General features: G+C 42.8%; 1 protein-coding gene across 1 annotated transcript in view; it reads right to left on the bottom strand.

Moving 5' to 3' along the window:
• Positions 1-384: 384 nt before the first annotated feature.
• Positions 385-20,996, bottom strand: part of pak5 (p21 protein (Cdc42/Rac)-activated kinase 5) — a 49,070-nt gene continuing 28,458 nt past the window's right edge. The window contains 10 exon segments of the mRNA XM_034075711.1: positions 385-2,129; positions 3,705-3,839; positions 3,936-4,061; positions 4,640-4,766; positions 10,211-10,344; positions 11,489-11,643; positions 11,751-11,859; positions 11,861-11,893; positions 12,402-12,611; positions 16,194-17,033. Of these exon segments, the coding sequence (XP_033931602.1) occupies positions 1,974-2,129; positions 3,705-3,839; positions 3,936-4,061; positions 4,640-4,766; positions 10,211-10,344; positions 11,489-11,643; positions 11,751-11,859; positions 11,861-11,893; positions 12,402-12,611; positions 16,194-17,033 (2,025 nt within the window). The 3' untranslated portion in view covers positions 385-1,973.

Genomic DNA, 20,996 nt, shown 5'->3' on the forward strand with positions numbered 1-20,996 from the left:
TCTGAGAAAGAAGCTCCATTCTCTGTCCAAGTTAAATCAATATCCCATTACAGTGTTTCAGGGAGAAATGGCTTGGAGGAAAGAAAGAGAAATAACCTCATATATTATGGCAACGGCGATCCATGGATGTGTCTTCCTGCCTTCTGTTCGGAGGTGAAGTTAGGGTGAAATCGTTGGAAATGAGAACTGTTGAATTAAGAGAATATGGAAGACCCAAACAACAAAGAGAAAATAAACTGTTGATGACTGAGATGAACTCCCTGGAATAATCTGATTGTGTAAAAAAAAAATCTCTGCTTGGTATGAGATACAGAGAAGAAGAGGAGACTGTAGAGGGTAATGAAGGAAAAATCCATGCAACACATCTCAATGTTTTTATGGGCGTTTTTTTAATTGAAACCAGCTTCACTGATAACAAACATGCAATATCACTGTACAAGCCAACACCACAGATAAGTGTTACTCATTCAAGTCCTGACACCTTGTCAAGGATTAGCCAGCAGCACACACGCACACACTTTCAGATGTTGTACAGAGATAAACACGCTCTACCTCTTTTGCTCTTTGACATACATACAGAGATACACACACACACACGTATACACAGTCATATTTACATATCACAGTGAATGATGGGTAAAAACGATGCGGGGAGGAGGATTACACTGTTCTCCTGACCAGAGATGAGAATGGCAGCACAGTTCCAGTGATAGCGAGTAGTGTGTCTGACTGAGGTGGGATAAGGAGTGAGATGATGACAGTGAGGATGTGAGTAGAAAACGAGACCTTTTATCAGCATCCGAAAATCTGCGCGGGAGGCGGGCGTCTTGGATGGGCGCCTCTTAGCATTTACAGAAACAGGATGAGACTCCTAATATAAAAGAAAACAGGTCTGCGTGGAGTAAATCTTCTTTTTTTGTCAAATCCACTCCATCTGTGCTACATTTAAATGCATGGCATAATTACAGTATCATAAATACAGGGCATCATGGTTCATAAATAAATGTGGGGTATTGCTTGGATGATATAACAACTGACAGCACTGTCTGCGATGCGCTTTTAGAAATGTAAATCAAAAACCCAACAAGGAAACATAACAAAACAAACAAAAAGGCCACACTACCAAAAAAATAAACCTTCAATTCCAATAATAAATAAATAAATACTTCAAAACGTCATACAAAATTCTGTCATTACCCTTTTTTCCAACATTTAATGGAAGTTCTGTCTACAAATGTAAGATAATAAATATATTTAGTATTTTTAGTAACAGTTAAGGTGGGTTTATTTGGGTTTCTCTTATATCTTTAAGCAAAAACTGGATTATAAACAGTAGGAAAGATCTCTGCAGAAACTCTATTTAATACTGCTCATATCACAATGGTTACGACACGATAAAATACTGCAAATTATCAAAACTGTACAGAAAAACTTACAAGTTTCTCTAAAATACATTTTCACTGTTAGTGTATGAAGAGCGATACGAGAGAGGTGGTCTCTGTTTGAGCAGCAGCCGTACAACAGTCATTACCAGTCAGAGCCCACTCTGGCACAGATGATTGTTCTGCCCTCCACTGCTCTGGTCTGGAGCGCAGACCTCCACTACGTCAGCAGATCAGCACAGCCCTCTGAAGCTCTTGCTGATGGCTTCTACAACTCTACATGGAGCTGCAGACTTCAAAGTGAAGGAAGAGAGAAGACTGCAGCAGGGCGAGCGAGCCCACACGCTTCTACTGGACGTCCAGCGAGTTACTCTTCTACTCCAGTTTCAACGAGACTTCTTTTCTCCATTGTCTGTTTTTAAATGTAATTTCTCAAATCTAGCTAATCTACTTCACGGTAACAGGTGTGAGTGTTAGTGGCGCGCCACCGAGCGCTGGGGGTGGATGGGTGAGTGCCACCCTGCTAGTGTGTGTACAGTATGTGTGTGTTTTTTAGTGTAGAACAGGGCAGGTTTTGGGGCCAGCAGCAGTTCAGCGGTGGCGATAGTGTCTCATGAGGGGCACGATGCAGGAAGGGGGTCCGGACATCTTGAGGAAGGTGTGCTGGAGGAGCTCCTGGGCCGTGGCTCTCTGCGAAGGCTCCCGCACCAGCATCAGGTCCAGGAAGGAGCGCAGCACCGAGGACACCTGAGGACACAATAGAGGGTGTAATCTAGTCCTGAATGTGGCTTTGATTGTAAAGGGAGGTTTATTACACAAGAAACTAATTAGAATAAGAACTGGCGATTTGAATCATGGTTTACATCAGGGGTGTCAAACTCAAGGCCCGCGGGACAAGTCCTGCCCGTAACTTCATTTTGTGTGGCACGCTTTAAAGAAGCGTGTTGCCCATAAACTACATTTCCCACAATGCATCTCATTTTGTGACATGCGCACTAAAGAGACTTGCAGTTATTTGCAATTCTTCGCCCTGGATTTCTGCTTTCAGACGTAGTTAATTATGAAGTTATTACCCTATCCAATAATAATAATCCAAAGCAGAGGCAATAATATAATATAATATATTATTTTATATATATTAAATATTTATATATGTATATTTATATAGTCTTAAAGTTACAACCGGTTGTTTGAGTGCAGCCATAATGCTGATGTGGCCCGTGATGAAAGTGAGTTTGAAATCCCTGGTTTATATGATAAGGATGAATGGTTTAGAAAAATATGTAATTGCTATTATTTTGGCTGGTATTACAATTACTATAATATTTACAATATTGGAATGATCATGACTTCTCGTCAGCACCAGATTCCATAATGTTCTGCCTATTACACCTCCTGCGATTTGTATATTGCATCTTTCTATATTGCAATGTTTGCTAAAATGTCATCAGGGTGTTATAATTGTCATTGTAAGCATGCTGACATGGCCTTAAGTCAAAGCACTGCGTGTTTGATGGCAGCCGCAGAGAGCTGAATGCATGGCTGTAAACTCGTTGTCTGGTTTAAACACACCCTGCCAGCCAGCACACTAATCAGAGGGGCAAAGATTTACTGACACTGGCTGTTATTTCTGGTTCACACACAGAGTGAAACGGTACCAGGCCTTCTACCTAAACACAGAAGAAAACTAGTAAGTCTCCAATAAGAAAGTAGGTCCTTTGTAGCATGACCTACAAAAAGTCAGGACACAAATCACTAAATATTTCAGTGTAGTGTATCCCGCATCCGAAATGACCAGACATGCAGCCAGGAAGGAAGATCCAAGATAAATGTATTATCAAACATGGTGAAGGTTTTTATTTATAAGTTTGTGTCTCTGTCCAACATGAATATATATAACCACTACGGCCCCTAGTAGCCCCCCCCCACACACAACAACACAGACTATAACACCCCTTGTTGATAAATACAATGGGCAATATGTGCAATATATATATGCCGTTAATAACTGTGCAAAATATATCTGGCTGCTAGATCTTCAGAACTGTTACAGGGTGTGTATTTTGTAAATTGTGTAATGTTTTTCTTTTCTTTATCTTTAATATTTTTGTATGCATGCTTCTTAGTTAACATTAAGCTGTCTTTTCTGCTGTAACAAATGTAAATGTCCCCTCTGTGGGACGAATACATGTATTCTGATTGTTGGTCATTTAGAGCAATCATATACTTCTTTCTGGAAGGATCCATTAATTATGTCTTTCCTTTAGAATGTCCTTTCCCTGTGCTTACTGTCCAACAAACTTGCTGTGAAGTCTTTCTTACCTTGTGGGACTCTTTTAGCCGGGGGGGCAGGTTGTCTCGTATCCTCCTCATGGCCTGCAGAGGGGGTTCGTTAAAGTAGGGGGGCTCTCCGTCCACCATCTCGATAACCATGATGCCTAAAGACCAGATGTCCACCTGGATACACACACAACATCCTTCATTCTCTGGACTGGAGCCAGCGCATACAGCATCACACATCTCAATGTAAATCTGTGTGTGTGTTATCCTCACCTCAGTCCCGTAAGGCAGTCTGGAGATGACCTCGGGGGCCATCCAGTAGGGCGTGCCCACCAGGGACTTCCTCTTGGGCACCTCTTTGGAAACTTGGGCACAGAAGCCGAAGTCTGATAGCTTGATCTGCAAAGAACACACACACAGTGCTGCCTTCAGGTTCCCCTCTTCATCTTGTAGTTGTGTAGATTACATGAGTTCAGAACCTCTGTGTTTGATGTCAGGAAGAGCACTGACCCATTGTGATGAAGAGCCTTCATATAAGACACTAATCTCCTGTATTAGTGCTTAATTAGCCTTCAATTAATCATGTCTTATCAGCTCGTCAGGACGCATTAGGCAGGATTTAATTACAGGGCCACGTGCTGTAATTTATGATGATGAGTTGCTGGCACTGACTGTTGACAAGTGGCAGTAGTGGAACCCATGGAGAAGGTCAGGGAGTGTGTGTGAAATCACCGGTGAGAGGAACGAGGATAACAGTTTTCAATACCTGGGTAAGATCCCAGTTTAAAAGGGGCATCTCCAGGGTTTATTAGCCCCCCAAAGGGAGTCATGTTAATGAATAATATATTAAAACACAAATAATAATACATTATAGCGCTTTCCATGAAACTCAAAGACGCTTTGACAGAGAATTAAGAAGAGAAAAAAAGACAAGAGAAAAAAGAAATAGCCTGAATGAACTCCTCATGTGCACTTACTCTGCCATCGCTGGTCAGGAGAATGGAGTCGCTCTTGATGTCTCGGTGGATGACGCCCTGTGTGTGCAGGTAGGACAGAGCCCTCAGCACCGACAGACACACTGTAGCAATCTGCTCCTCGTTCATCCTGTAAGAAGACACACACACACACACACACACACACACACACACACACACACACACACACACACACATACCTGTCAGCAAATTAAGCTTGATTTCCTTTATTACTTTCAATTTATTTCATGTGTTTCAAAACCTACACATTGAATGCAAAGACATTTAGGGACAGTGGAACGTCACAAAGAAGCAGGGATTTCTAATTGTTCATGGTAAATGTACTATATCATGTCCTCCTGATTAAAGACATTGCAAACGTTCAATTATTATCATATATCATTTTGAATTATATTTATTTCTCATAGCTTCAGAAAGAATCAATTCTATTATATCATTTTCTTTTATTTATTAGTTGATCTCTTTAATCCAGGTGTTTTCTGTATTTGACCTCTTTCTTTGCTGTGCATTGTGGGAAGGTGGAAAATAAGATAGTGGGTTTGAGGGAGGATGACAGGATAATAAAAAAAAGCAAAGACAAAAGTGAATGTCTTAAATCGTTTCAATTAAGTAATTTGTTCTAAATGTGTAGAAAGAAACTACAACACACAACATATAGCCAATACCTCAAATGTAATATTTCAAGTAATAACATACTACACTTTGAGTGGTAGCAAAGACTACTGTTTCAGACTTTGCTGTCGTTTGAAAGAGATTACAGTGGAACACAACTAAGATGGAGCAGAAATCCAGTTTGAAAAAAAACCCTGTAGCCTGCAGCGGCCGGGGTGTGCAGCGCAGCAAGAGGGTCCCATATGGAGAGCCAGGGCGATGCAGTGCGTCTGACTGAGCTCACACACACACACACACACACACACACACACACACACACACACACACACACACACACACACACACACACACACACACACACACACACACACACACACACACACACACACACACACACACTCACAGCTCAACTGCACATTAACATCCAGACCCAGCTGGCCAGGCCATGCCGCGTGTTTATGAGTGTGCTTGCACCGAGCTGCCGTCACATACATGTACAGAAATAGAGGCACGCTCATTTGCAGGCAGAGACCAACATATTCGTAGTGCATTTTCATACGTATGTAGACCACACACACACACCTTGAACTTTCTTAACACTCACACACATTTCTCTTTTCCTGTCAATGCTCAGTCTAAAAGATGCCACATTTTGAGTAGTCACTTATAAACTTGCATTATTAGAAACAACCCCCAGGCCGGCACCACACACACACACACACACACACACACACACACACACACACACACACACACACACACACACACACACACACACACACACACACCACAGTGCAGATTGCAGCAGATTTTACTGTCACACATGTATGCATTTACAATCACAAGAGATAAATGAGCCTGCTGCTAATGGAAAAACAACTGGCTAACTCAAAGTGAATGGGATGGAGACGTATACGCACAAACTAATTCACCTCTTTCAACCACCCCCTGCACGCATACGCACACACACACGCACACACACACACACACACACACACACACACACACACACACACACACACACACACACACACACACACACACACACACACACACACACACACGCACACACACGCAGATGCAAACAGGATCGCTGAAACAGAAAATTGTTCAAAACACAAAGTGAGAAACAGTTTTAATGAGCCTGGAAAGGTTGTTGAGGGGAGGAGAATTACACACGCACCTATGCACACACAAACGCACAGGCATCGAGCCATGCACACACACACGCACAGGCATCGAGCCATGCACACACACACGCACAGGCATCGAGCCATGCACACACACACGCACAGGCATCGTGCCATACACACGTTTGCTCAGCTCATTAACAAACTCTAAAAGAATAATTTAAATATGAACGTGATTGAAATTGTTCAGTAAGACAGACGTCCATTATGCCACTGCTGACGTGCCTGCATGTGTGTGTGTGTGTGTGTGTGTGTGTGTGTGTGTGTGTGTTCATGGATCTTGGTGTGTGTGTTCATGTATCTCGGTGTGTGTGTGTTCATGTGTCTCGGTGTGTCCGCTGCCAATAACCCAGAGAGCTGATGAGGCTTGCACGATGCGAGGCAGGCAGCAGTTATTTCCACAACAAAAGGCTGAACAGAAATAGCACAAAGCGTTCACCTGGACAACTATGGCTGAAATTACAGAGGAACAAAACTCTGTATACTAATCTTCCTTCTATTACCATCTAGGATGTACAGTATAATGCATGATAATTCACTCCAGTGGTTTGTTTCAATTATAGATTTCAGTTTTTAGATCGGACATGTAGCAACTAGAGTTTTTTCTTCCTTTTTTTTGTATTTGTTCTGATTGATAATACCTGCAAGAATATCAATTGGAGTATTTAAAGGGACCTATTATGCTGTTTCGGGTTTTACATTCCTGTAGTGTGTGTTATAAGTTTCTTTCCCACACACTTCCCCCCCCCCCCTCACACTCGCCCTTCTATTGGCTAGTGCTCCAACACATTGTGCGTGCAGACTGGGCTCTGGTTTCAGACAGAGGGTGAAAAGAGCTTTTTGAACATTAAGACATGAAAACATGTCCCTGTAGAGGCATAAAATACAAGTAAGAACCTGACAATTAGCATAATAGGCCCCTTTAATTAATTAGTTAATTGAAATAAAAAAGGGCAGAGTTAAAGATAGAACATGTGTGCCCAATAATATCCTCTTTACTGAGATTAGCATTAGTACTTCTAAGAGCACTCATGTGTATACTAAAAGTCTCTGTTACACACATACTGAACACAAAAGAAGGCTAACATCTGTGTGGGAGACTGTACAAAATACTTCACGGTAGCAGCGGTGCTCAGCCTCACCAAAGCGTGTTATTAGCATCCGACACTGCAAAGCGCTAATGCTGACACCCCGCACAAATGACTGTAATTAAACACCAAGCACAAAGTAAGCTTAAAACAATGAGGCGGCGGCGGCGGCTCAGAAACACGACTCAAACACAGAGAGGCAATTACGGAAAAGTTGGAGAACAATAATGCTAAAACTATCAGACGCACGACTGGATTACAGCCCAGCTGGTTGTTCCCTGTGTACAATTCTTCTTTACGAACTTTCTTATGTTTAGAAAAAAATTTAGAAACAAGATTTTTAACAAAACTGTTTTTGCTTGCTAGCTTGCTTTAAAGCCAATCTGATATTGCCAACAACACCAGGGGCCTCATTTATAAAGGGATATACGCTCAAAAGATGGCGTACGCCAGTTTCTACGCAATATTTGCGATTTATAAAATACTAACTTAACGGGAAAACGTGCGGTCCTCCACGCAAACTCTAACCCATGCGTACGCACTAAGCACAACAACGGGAGAGAGGAGAAACTGCGACACCGTTGGCAGAAGGAAGAATGGAGAGAAATATGTGGAAATAATACCATAAATAAAATGTTACCTCTCATTTATCATATATGAAGAATTCATTTTCAAACATTGATTAAAGCCAATCTTAAAATGATTAAACAAACGCCTGTTTGAGACTCCTCAGTGCACACAAACATAACTTGGAGAAATAAATACGGATATGTTATTTAAAACCACCTCGAATATGTTGTGTTAATGTTATGAAATGTTTTCTTAAATGATGCGGTAAGCAGGAGGACAGAATTACGTCTAAACTGACGCCGCTTTGCATTTCTATAGGTTGTACGAGCATGGTTTTATATACTATCATGTTTAATCATGTTTTATGCCGTTTGCCAAGACTTGATAAGTCGCTCATAAACACAGGAGGTATGGAAGCTAAGAACACCATATGTGGTCAATTGTACAGCTGATATAACACAACACATTAGTTGTATTTCCTCTAACTGGTGGATATAGTGTTGCTGCGGGGGGGGGGGGGGGTTGAGACGCACAGGCTGCAGTGGAGACAAACTCCACAGCTGATCGACAGCTGGGACACAAACCACCAAATACAAATTTGGGGATTCCCCGATCATTTCTTACAGTCTCTCATCAAGGGGTGTCTCCTGTCCCCGGTATACACACACTGCCTGAGGAAGGTTGGCTATGTGTATTGTTTTTGTCGTTAACTTTTTTCAGACCATTTATTTATTTATGTTGGTGACGATCCGACCTCCATGCTGCTGCTCTGGTTCAAACTGCATCCACCAAACAATATGATTTATCTCGACCTCCCCAAAATAACCAAAATCTGACACGGTGTGAGATGTCTTTTTTAGCGGTTCTGTCGTCATTTCCTGCGATCTTCTTCATGCAGTCAGTCAGTCAGTCAGAATGAATGAATGAATGGGCGTTTCTTTGACTATTTATAGGCACATATGGGCGTTACGTGAAGCCCGCAAAAGCTGCACCGCATTTCGAGTCGGTTGTGATTTATAAAGGGAAACCGGCGTAGGAAGTGCTGTACGCACTTTCCTCGCCGGTACGCAATGTTTGGTGAATTTGAACATTTCTGTACCTATTGTTTGGATTTCTACTACGTAAGCAACCTTCCCACGGGAATCCTACGCACGGCGTTATAAATGAGGCCCCAGAACATTACATTGTTCATACATTTTAAATGTTTTTATGTATTTGTCTTTGTTTAACAAGGACCAATACATACAAAACATTAATCTCAAAAAGAGAGGGGATGATTTATGCCAGATTTAGCTATTAGCTCATTAGCATCTCTGCATCTCATTACTGTCTCTTGGCAGATATACAACTAACAATGAAAAACACTTCATAAACACAAGTTATCATTGGATAGTGTCAACAATTAAATATCTATCTACTGTATACAGTGTGACCACAAATAGAGTGATAAGTGACATGCCGTATAAGATTGCTCTGTCCATCTCAGCATTTAAATACACACTCAAGGCCACGTCATTCAACACAGCTGACACTTACACACACAACACACACAAAGCTGTGGCCTTGTTTCCTGGCAACATAAATATATCATAGCAGTTTATTTTCATTCTAAAGCTTTTATCACTCTTTTCCAACCGTCTGCCCAAAGCATAGCTCTTAGGTATTTAAAGGAACAGTTTCTTGCCAAGTTAGATGAGAAGATCGATACTGCTCTTGGTTAAAAAGCGAGCAGCAAGTTAGCCTAGCTTTGTGCCAAGCTAACAGAAGCTAACACGATGAGCACCTCTGAAGCTCCTTTATTAACATGATATATCCCGTTTATTTAATCTGCACAAAAGATGATTAATTAAATCAGGGGGGGGCTTGTCCAGTTATATTTAACAACTTTTAATGCCATAACATATGTGACAATGCACCATGAACCCCTCAGATATCATAGTGTTCATTTGGATGTTTTAAGTTTTAGTAAACACAATCCTTATCCTTTGTAAAATGTATTTTGATTGGTTCTGGTTGGAGTTGTGTTGAACTGCCCGCTGCCTCCTTGTCTGAAACTCTTTAACTTCTGTTATTGTTATCAGAGAAAGGGTTACCTGGTGTGAGTCACAATGTCAGTGAGTGCCCCTCCCTCGAGGAACTCCATGACGACCCACAGCTCGTCCCCCACCAGGTAGCTGTTGTACATGTCCACCACGTTCTCGTGATGGTAGTCCCTCATGATCACAACCTAAAATGCAGAAACAGAAATATAAAACATTGAAAGAGGAGGAAAATAAGTTAAAAAAATGTTGTTATTAGAATTTCACAATATGCAGAGCTATCACCATCCTTGGCCTGTAAATTATATAAATAAATGTTACTATATTCATGTTACACAATTAATATTATTTGTATCTAAATCCAATATGTGACAAAGACACCACATACTATTTCAAAACATTCATAAAATGTAGTCGTGTAAATTTAATTATTTATTAATTGTACTCGTATTAATCCAATGTGAACATGTTCAGGGAGCTTAACTATAAAAGGATTACATTCAGAATATAAATAGGATTACAAAAAGCAAATTAGTCCCCAACTGAACACCCACTGCTCACGTGTGTGTTCACTGTACATGCTAACACACACACACACACACACACACACACACACACACACACACACACACACACACACACACACACACACACACACACACACACACACAGGATTGGTGCAATAATGCGTTATAAAGGAAGTCCGAGGTCCGAGTGTGCTTTTATCCGCAAAAAAAGCAATAATGAAATGAATGTCAAATATTTTCGGTGCGAGCGCAAGTGAGCTAATGATTTTTTGGGGCTAATTGTCCTATAGTTTACATAGCATGAACAGAGACAGCTATGAATCATTTCCTAGTCAAGGTTTTCTCTTTCTTTTTTTTCTGAGCAAATTATTTCAATCACAGATGTTGTAATGTGCAGGTGGCTAGATTACTATGGATCTTATGTTGTAAGAAATACATGTTAAAAGCTATTTTTTGCTGTAGAATAGTGATATGTGTATGTTTTGTCTATAAGGAACACATTTATGTTTAATGAATATAATTAAGCAGTTGTATATGTGTTTCTGTTTGTTTGAGCTATCAGCAATCAAAAATGTTCGCTTTGATTTCACACGGTATGTGGATGTCACACAGTTTAGTTGTGACCTACAGTTGCAGAATAACATCCAACATCAAGCTGCAAAATGAATACACATTAAAAAGCAAACCTACATTCAATGTGGTACAGTAATAACACCCAGTAGTAAGTGCTAATGTTAAATGTACTATGTTTAGGTTTGAGCTTGCACGAGATAAGTGTTCTGCAGTTACGCCCCATCTCGGTCACCTCATTAAAGAGCAGCTCTCTCCTCTGCTGTTTCCTGAGGTCCATCTTCTTCACAGCCACCTGCTTGCCGCTGTGTTTCTCGCTGGCTATGCACACAATACCCGTGGAGCCCTCTCCGATTTTGATAAAGCTGTCCAGGTATTCCCGAGGGTCACCTGTGGGCAAAGGCATACTCAACATTAATGCAAAGCAACAGCAGGAACAAAGAAGGAATGTTTCCGAATGGCATTTCAGGGTCACTTATTGACTGTCCGTTTCTGACCTGGGTTGACCACCAGCTGAAGAGCAGCCCTGAACTGCTCATGGGAGACTCTGGAGGGCTGTGTGTCGGAGCTGGACCCCCAGGACGGAGGCGGGTAGGCCCCCGGGGGGGATGTAGGGTGATGAAGGCTGTGAGTACGCACCCTGTGTTAAGACACACACAGGAAACTAGAGTCAAAGAGAAACAGAGAGTGGCTATAAAATAGTACTTATATTTGTATACAGAAAATGTATAATGCCAGATTTGTGAAATGTTCGTACTGTATTTTTGGGCTGACTACAAATCTTGAATTGTATTGGTGCAGTCAGTGAATTCCAAAACAACATAACGTGTTATTCTGAGTTTTCCGGTTTGTGTTCAGCTTTTCCTAAAATGAACATTTAACAGAATATAATCTTTATATGGTTTAAGAAGTAGTCATTTTCAAAACCTTCCGTAATATTAAGGTTCATCTTTCAAAGAGCCCACATCTGAAGACACATGGTTTTCACTGGATCGTGTCAATACTCTTTTTTTATACTTTTTATACTATTATGTACTTCTCCCATTCAAATGAAATAATATATCACAATAATTAAAATGACATCTGGGCTAAATCTCTATAAATGTGTGTAATTGTCTGTATGAGTGAGCATGGTGAACATACTGTACCTGAGGGGTGTACGGTGGGCTGGGCTGGGAGGGGGGGTGATGGTAGGGTGAAGGTTTGTAATGGTGAAAGACAGGAGGATATGGCAGGTGTGCTGGAGGGTAGCCAGGCGGCTTCATGTGGCTCTGAGGTTGTTTTAGGGGCCCTCTGGGGTACGTGTCCCCACCCGTAACCTGGGGACTGCAGTCACGTGCGGGACGCTCGTATTCGCCCTGGAGGAGAAGCAGGAACAAGTTATTTGGACTGCGGATCAATATTTAAAGAAAACAACACTGTACAGCTACACACGCTCTGTGATGTAAATGCGTGACTGCTCTAGTTCTAGGTATGTGTGCGGGTACATTAGCCCTTGACAGACCTAACAGAGGACATGTAGTCCACAGGACAGGCTCCATACTTTATCACTACCCCCCATCTATTTTTTCACAACTACACCGTTCATCAGCCAGGAGCCCAGGGAAGATTCAGATCTGGGACACACTGCTTCCTTATGATCAAAGAAGCACCCGAGTGTTCTTTAAAGCAGTGCTGAAGACTAAGTACACACATATACACAAACATACACAAAGTAAGAATGCAGCGATTAACTATTAAAAGCTCAGTTGACTCAGCTGCTCTGACTCATAATAGGCCTGACACACACATAATTGTGTGCACACACATTTACACAACATTCAGCAGAATGTCAAACTATGATGACCACACCAGAGGTTATTTCCAAAGTCAGCATTTTATATATGTATTATGGATACTATGTTAATATATAGGGCTGTGTGCACATTTATTGTGGCAACATGCTCCAGCTCAACCCTATTTGACATCGAAGGTATAAGTAAATGGAGAACTGGAGAAAAGTAATATATACAAAATTGATATTTGACTGGCTTAGAGGAAATGATAAAATACATGTTGCATGTTCAGCTGCTATAGAAATTGTCTGTCACAATAACACTAGCAGAATATTTATAACTTTGTTGTTTTGTTGACATTTATCTTTCAAAGACAAGAAATGATGCCAGTGTGATGAGCCAGACATCAATAGTCCAAGGTGGACCATAAAGAATAAACGGACAGAAGTGGATCAAGCTGCCGCCGCCTTGTATAGATTAAATTAAATTACATTTCCTGGGACGCCTCAAAATAATGTTTCTCATAAATTCTCAGGAGACCGAGAGGATAATAAAAAAACTCCCTCTTTTTTTTTTTTAAAGATCTCTGTGCCGGTAACGCTCTCCTTTTGCCATTACACACAGAGACACACACACCGACACACACAGGGCAGGAGGAGGAGTCCTGATGTGTTGGGATGGTGTATAATTACATGGTGTGAACTCTTTTAATCAATCACTCTGAGGCAGGTGTAGCGGGGTGCTGCTGTCCCAGGCCCGCGCCCCCCTATCGTTGGCCGGCACCGCTGGCTGGCTGTCAGCCAGGGGTCTCCTGATCCATGTTGGTTAAACGCGCATTAATCTGAGTTTGGCAGGGTAATCAACAACCTAACTCAACTGTGAAATTGAATTCCGCGGTGGAACATCGTTCGGCCAGTTTTATGCTAAGGCTGCAGAAAGGGAAAGTGCCGCAACATCAATTTGTCACCGAGAGCTGCGGCACTGAGCCCGCCACATAACACGGAGAGAGAGAGGGAAGAGAGAGGGAGGAAGATAAAGGGGGGAGAGCGTGTGTGTGTGTGTGTGCGTGCGTGTGTGTGTGTGGCCAAGTCTCCGTGCTGTCTACTGTAACATCCCCACCGGCTCCCAACAACAGCAGGGAGAAAGAGGGATTTACTTCAGTGGTGTGAGTGGGCTGAACGAGGGGAAGAGAAGAAAAGGCAGAGAATGAGAGAGGAGAGAGAGAGAGAGGGGTGGGTTTGTTACAAGGTCCATGAGCCGGGAAGAATAGTGATTCTTAAGCTGTCAGATGACTCGTTGTTTTTCTTAGTTCACTCACTGCTGCAAAATCACAAGGCAAATTAAGGGGCATTGCTTTTCCCGCCCACTCTCTACCGTGGCTTACATTTCATTTGATTTGGCAAAACTCTTAATAGAACAACAAATCAGATATTAACAATACACCTAATATAGTCTGGAGGAGTTCTTATCCTTTAGCAGTGCTGCCTTCTTTTGCATCAACATTCACAGCATGAGACGGCAGCCTGTGAAGTCTGTACATTCCCTTCACACGCGGTACATTCAGCAAAGAGAATGTGCTTCCTCGAGCACGGCGACTACGGAAGTGGTAATAATAAACCGTATGTAAGGAAGATGACCTTCCCCTGCATCACTTCAAATCCTGCTACTCTTGCATTCTCCGTGGCTGTTGACTGAAGCATGCAGGTTAAATGGTTTTTCATCAAGGCACCCTGGGATCTACATCAGCAAAGCCAGTGTTCCTCTCAGCTCCTGCTCTCACCATGTGGGAAGGGGGAATGGTGGGGTGTTGTGATAGGGGTACACACGCCTCTAGAATGGGCCTGATGGAACACTGAACGCTTTTTTAAAGAGTATATAAAGAACTTACATAAATAAAAGCTCAGTGACCATTTCCCCTGCTGTTCCCCTCTGCTGTTGGCCTCTTACTACTTTTGAACTTACCGAACGTCTTTTCAAACAAGGTTCAGAAAACTATTGGTATGAACGATCATCACGAGTAAATTATACAGAACACATGGTTTCATAACACAACCACTAATGCGTGGAAGGTTTATTCGCTCGTGTGTGTGTGGGGTCTCCTGGGTATCTGAGTCTGTCCCACGGCTCACATCACAGGCTGCAGCACGCCCCCCCCCCCCCCCCCCCCCCACTGCAGATATACTTACAGTGCAGGTGATCATACACAATGGGAAGCTCTAAGCTATGAAACATGACATAATAGAAATGTCATGTCAGTTTGGTCATTTATTTTGGTTAGAAGTAACCCCTACACGATGTATGGAACAGTAACACATGTCTATCTTTATTAACGTCACACAGAATAGTGTTACACTTTCTGTATCACTAAAGAAAACACAACATATCACTTCTATGCAGACGACACAAAGCTATATACATGTCATCGTTCTGAATGTACCTTTCTTAAGTTGCTAGATATTAAATTGCATTCTTTTGACCACCAAGTTAATATTATACATAACTCCAATTGTTAGATATAATGATATTATCATTGGTATTCTTTTGGGCTAATTACACCATGAAAAGACGATATGCAACTGGTGACTACCTAAAACCTTATTCGATTATAAAGTTTACCAAAATAAATAATTTTATAACGTTTTATAATTAACTTGTTTTCAATGTTTGAGGCTTTTTCTATTTGATTTCAATCATTATTTTTATTTGATTTCGTTGTTTTAACTTTCTCATACTCCTGTTCACTTTCCCCCTGCCATGCGAGGCCTTTCTTTGCTCCTTTGTGCCTCTACTTGACGAGTCCCTGTAACTCTCTGGAGTTCAGAGCTTTCTGGTCGATGATCAGCGGGAGCATTAATTGATCTTTGTGCAGAGACGGTGACTACTGAAGGGCGATAATTCTGTATGTGGCAGAGCCTGAAGAGTAGAGCTACCACCATCAATCATTGTGCAAAAATGAGAGACAACCAGAAACAGAGGAAGAGAGAACGAGGACAAGGACTGACTACTTGAAAGAGAGTGCAGGAGGACAGACACTGTAACCATGTTTTAGCTTATACCAGACACTCAGCTGTTTAAAGTAAACTGTCAAAGGCCCCAACACATTTATTCATGGCAAAAATGTATTTGTCCTTACTCAAATGCATACTTTGTTGTTGGTGTAGTTACCTTGGTTAAGGTCTGTGAGTTAGCGAGACTCTCTGAAAGGCGGGGGTAGGTGTAGGAGCTGTAAGGATGTGATTGTGCAGGGTTCTTGAAAGCCCCGCTGGCAGCATAGGGGACATTTGGCTCCTGCAGCCCAGATCCTGACCTAGACCGCTGCCGTATAGCAGGCGTGGGGCTAGTCTGCGCCACATAGGAACTCTTAGGCCGCTTCTCGTATTCGTCCCTTAGGCCGCCGTAGCTCCACTCACTGTCTGGGTAATTGATCTGCTCGCTGTGTAGTGAGGCACGAGATGGCGTGCCCACTGAAGTGTCCCGGTAGTCCTGGCTCGAAGAGCCCCCCACAGACGCCCGATAGTACCCACTGGAGCCCACACCACTCCCCACCGTGGAGGCCACCTCATCAGCTGAGCGCCCTTTACTCTCCAAGTAGGTGTGGTAGTCTGGGGGAAGCTTGCCATAGTCTGATTTTTGGGGCATGGCGTCCGGGTAGAAGGGGCTGCGTATGGGGTACGAGTGACCATTCTGCTTGGTGAATCGATAGTGCCTCCCAGCGGCCCAGTCCCCATCTATAGAGAAGCTTGGCTTGCCGGGGTCAAGAGAGAAGTCCCTGCTGGAAGTGTCCAGGTCACAGGAGTAGCGGGAGTAGTAATGGTTGAATCCGTTCTCCTCGGGGGTGTTGGGGTGACCACTGCCCGAGGGTTTGGAGGTGCCTCCAGCCTGGTGGGGGGCCGGTGGGCTCTCTTTACGCAGGGAGTTGGATCGCGTTACTGAGATGTTGTCGAAATCCTCCAGCAGGCCGTTGATGGAAGCATCTTTGGGGGGCCGGTTCCCTCGAACAATGGTCTACAAGAAGAACAAACACATTTATACTTCACATACTAAACAGTCTGCTGCCTAAGACTTTGATGCAGGTAGCCCTGATACATGGCAGGTAGCCCTGATACATGGCTTGCAGTTCATTCCATTTCAGTGAAATCATTCATAGCTGAAAACTGAATGAGATTAATTGAAATTCCTTGAGACTAAGAACTAATGTTCAGGCTGGAATTTCAATTCATGTGTATCAGGGCTTTTTGACAAGTATGAAATCAATCATTACTTGCAATAAATGTCGGTCTTTGTCACCTGAACACACAGCAGGCATCGCTCTACACAACCACTCGTTGTTGTGAGTTGGGATGCGGCTGGAAATGCATGGAGATAAATGGCCGGATACCTCAGATGCTAAAAGGAAACCAGTGGTGGATTGAACGAGCTAATTCCTGCCCCATTTCCCTCGCAACAGATTAGCTTCATTTTCAGTGGGCTGATCAGGATACATTAACAGTCGTGACGTTGGGTTTAACGCTCGGGAGGTGCACGAACACACCAGCGTGCGAGGGAGAGAGAGGGAAGAGAGAGTGAACGCACATGCTCACATCTGCTTCAAAGCAAAGGCAACTTGATCATCAGGGGTGCTGCTTATCCCCTCCTACCTTGTGCTAAGCCCTTTACACGGATGTGTCGTGAGTCACGGGGACTGGTGCTAAAGGGGAACTCTCCGAACTACAACTTCTGGCAGCATGCATGAAGTGCGTGCAAGTATGCTGCGTTTGTGGTGTGGATAATGAGCATCACCACCGCCATACAATAGAAATCCTGACACAGGTTTATTTATGTTGTTATCTTCTCGTCTCTCTACCTTGGACATTACTGGAAACGCTGCATTAGAACAATAGAAACGTTGCCTGTCTGCCGAGTGCTGAGAGGAGGCTGAGCTATAGGGATTATTGTTTGCATTTTAAGCTCTTACATAATCTACTGGAGAGCTTTTTGTGATGATCTAACACCATTTTATTTTTGAATATGTGACTGTGTTTCGATGATGTCCTTGTAGTACAGCCTCAAGCATTATGTACATCCAGTTTGGTTTATGTTGCACTATCCGCAATCTCAGTTTTACAAATCTGTGTCACTACTTTTCATTCTGGATTTACATCCGTGGTGGGCTTCATGAAAGTGCCCGTCAAGCTTTAGGCTATTACTGTTTTTGCACCGAAATGTTTTTATGGTCTCATGTCAGTTTTAAGCTCGCTATCCACACAAATTACCCGCCCACCTTTCAATGCTAACTCATGAGGCTTTTCCCAAGCCTCAAGGAAATCCTTTGAAATTTAAAATAAGACATTCCCTAGAATATTATAAGGATGAATGGGTTTTTTTTTTTTTTTTTTTTTTAAACAGAGCAACCACGAACTACAATAAGCTGACATCAAGTAGCTGTCACAGGTACAGCTGTATAATCCATCCATTGCTAGACATGTACCTGACACACTTATTACAATTTGTAGCACTTTGGATATGTAGGATAATGTGGAATGTGGTGACTTCAACTAACCACAACTCGTGTGATTCTTTTCAACGTTCACCTACGAGATAAAACCCTTGGTGTTAATATTGAGAGGGCTGACCTGGCACGTGTACGTATCAGTCTTTTCTTTGAAGGTGTTTGCTGAACCTTATTCTTAGACATGATAAATGTCACATCAGCGAGTTCTTTGACGCCCTTCCACAATGCCTCGCTTTCTGTCATATAACTGTCATACGTGTCACTGCTGGAGTTTGTCCATGTCACATGTGCTGAGGCAGGGACTCAGAAAAGTCGGATAATCATCAACTCTCAGCAACATTGTGCTGACACAAGGACACAAGGACGCCTACACATCCCTTCCTTTCATCCCCCTCATCTTTTAGATTAGGACTCAACCAGGCTACTACAGTTATTAAAAGCAGTATTACAGTAATGCTTGTTTTCCTTTTCCTCTACACAAGACACTCGTTTCTGACAAAGGGGACTAATCACTTTCTGCATGATGGTTTCATATCGTTTCGAATGTTTAAGATTGCTGCCATGACGGCAATGATGGTCCACCTCCTAAAGAGGACAAATCATGCACATTTTCAGCTTCACGTTTGTATGTTGTGCCTATACTGTGACATGTTTACATGCTTTAATGTTTCTTTGTTTCCCTCCCATACTGCCTGTACTGCAGCACCTCTTGTCACCCTCTGTATGAAACCCAGTCTGCTCTGATTGGTGTTGTGATTCGTCAACCGCTCAGAGATGTCCCACCCCGTAGCAAATCACGCACAATGTGTTGGAACACTAGACAATATAACCATGAGTGTTAATAATAGTAATGTCAAATAAGTGCAATTGATTTACATCTACAGAAACCTATATAACAAAATACAGGAAAGGTATACATAAAGCATATTAGGGCCTCTTTAAGTCAAGATTGAAGTGTCTGACTTGCCATAAAGCACAATCATTTTCCCAAATGCTTTGCTTTATAGACCAAATTACTGCTAGACTAATGCCCTTCTCAGCCTTTACTGTACTCTATTTTTGGTGCTAATCTTTAAATATTAGCATGCTAACATTGACTGGCTGAACATGGTGTAAAATATAACATGCTACAAATCAGCATGCTAGCAAAGTGCTTCAATCGTAGCATGTAGCATAGCTTAGCGGAAGAACAGCCTCGCACGTCGTCCGCGTGCTGTCATGACACTGACACTCGTTTGAACCAACGATGCGGCACTGATGCTGCATTCACAGCCATTTCAGCAGACGGGGAAAAACAAGTAAAACACCCCTTATTCCAACTTCAGAATGTTCCTGCATTATTCCAAGTGTGTGAGCCACACTGCTAACATTGGAGTCAAACCACATAAACTACCTACATTTGCTAATTTCGTTATGTTATGGTTTGGTAGCAGTTTGATACAAAGTGAAACATTCATTCTTGGCTAGCCAACATTCTGGTTCAACACAACATGAATTGGACTAACCGCTCTATCCAAATAACACTGTTTCATATATTACCTCTCCTTTCTCCCTCTCTACCACTCCAGCTCCTGTCCCGTTTGACAGCTATAGGCGGTTTGGTTCCGTGACCTGGAACCCAAGGTGAAATGGCCTATAAAAGCTGCGAGTAAAGTCTAGCTGAGAGGCGGAGGCTGCAGGACGGATGGTCTTTTAAACAGGCCGGTGAGTGGAAATCTATCATTCCTTGGACGGATGTCGCAGTGCAAGCAAACTCTATGTCCCACATTCACGACAAAAGCACATTTTCTTACAGAATAATGCTCAGGTCACAATAATGTTCGTAACTGATGGGTACAAAACTGCTACAAACAATCATCGGTGCTGATATTGTCATGGGAACGATCCTCACGCGTCCTCTGAACGGTGATATGAACTTGTGAATGCTTTGCCTCACATGATGCTTAGTCACATCATGTTACGACACGTGGACGTCAGCGATTCCTAGCTAATTCAATTGGCCCACAACAGTCGGGAGTGGCAGGTATCTAATAAAACATCATCTTCTCCAGTTAGCTCATAATCAATAAGACTGTGTCAAGGAGCGTGACAGGTAAAGGGGGGGGGGGGAGAAGGCAGCAAATGAAAGCGAAGAGGGGATGAGAGTGCAGAGGCGAGAGGGAGAGAAGGTTAATTGTGTGCCAAATCACTGTCAAACGTTCAGCATCAAGCCTGAAAATCTTTCCATTAATTTGAATTAGGGGGCTGATACTGGCCCCCGTACCCCCCCCCCCCCCCCTCCCTTCTCCCCCTGTGCTCACAGCTCTTCGAGCCCTGTGCACGGGTCGTGTTCAGTGCGGCGGTGACAGGAGCTATATTTCACCGGCGTTCCGCGTTGGCCTGTCCTTTAGTGATAAGCTGTAATAGATCTACTCTCTACACTCACCACGGCCTGTTAAAGGTAAGCACAGGAGAGAGGAGGGGGGAAGGGAGAGAGG

This window comes from Pseudochaenichthys georgianus, chromosome 24 (assembly GCF_902827115.2).
Source record: "Pseudochaenichthys georgianus chromosome 24, fPseGeo1.2, whole genome shotgun sequence".
NCBI lineage: Eukaryota > Metazoa > Chordata > Actinopteri > Perciformes > Channichthyidae > Pseudochaenichthys > Pseudochaenichthys georgianus.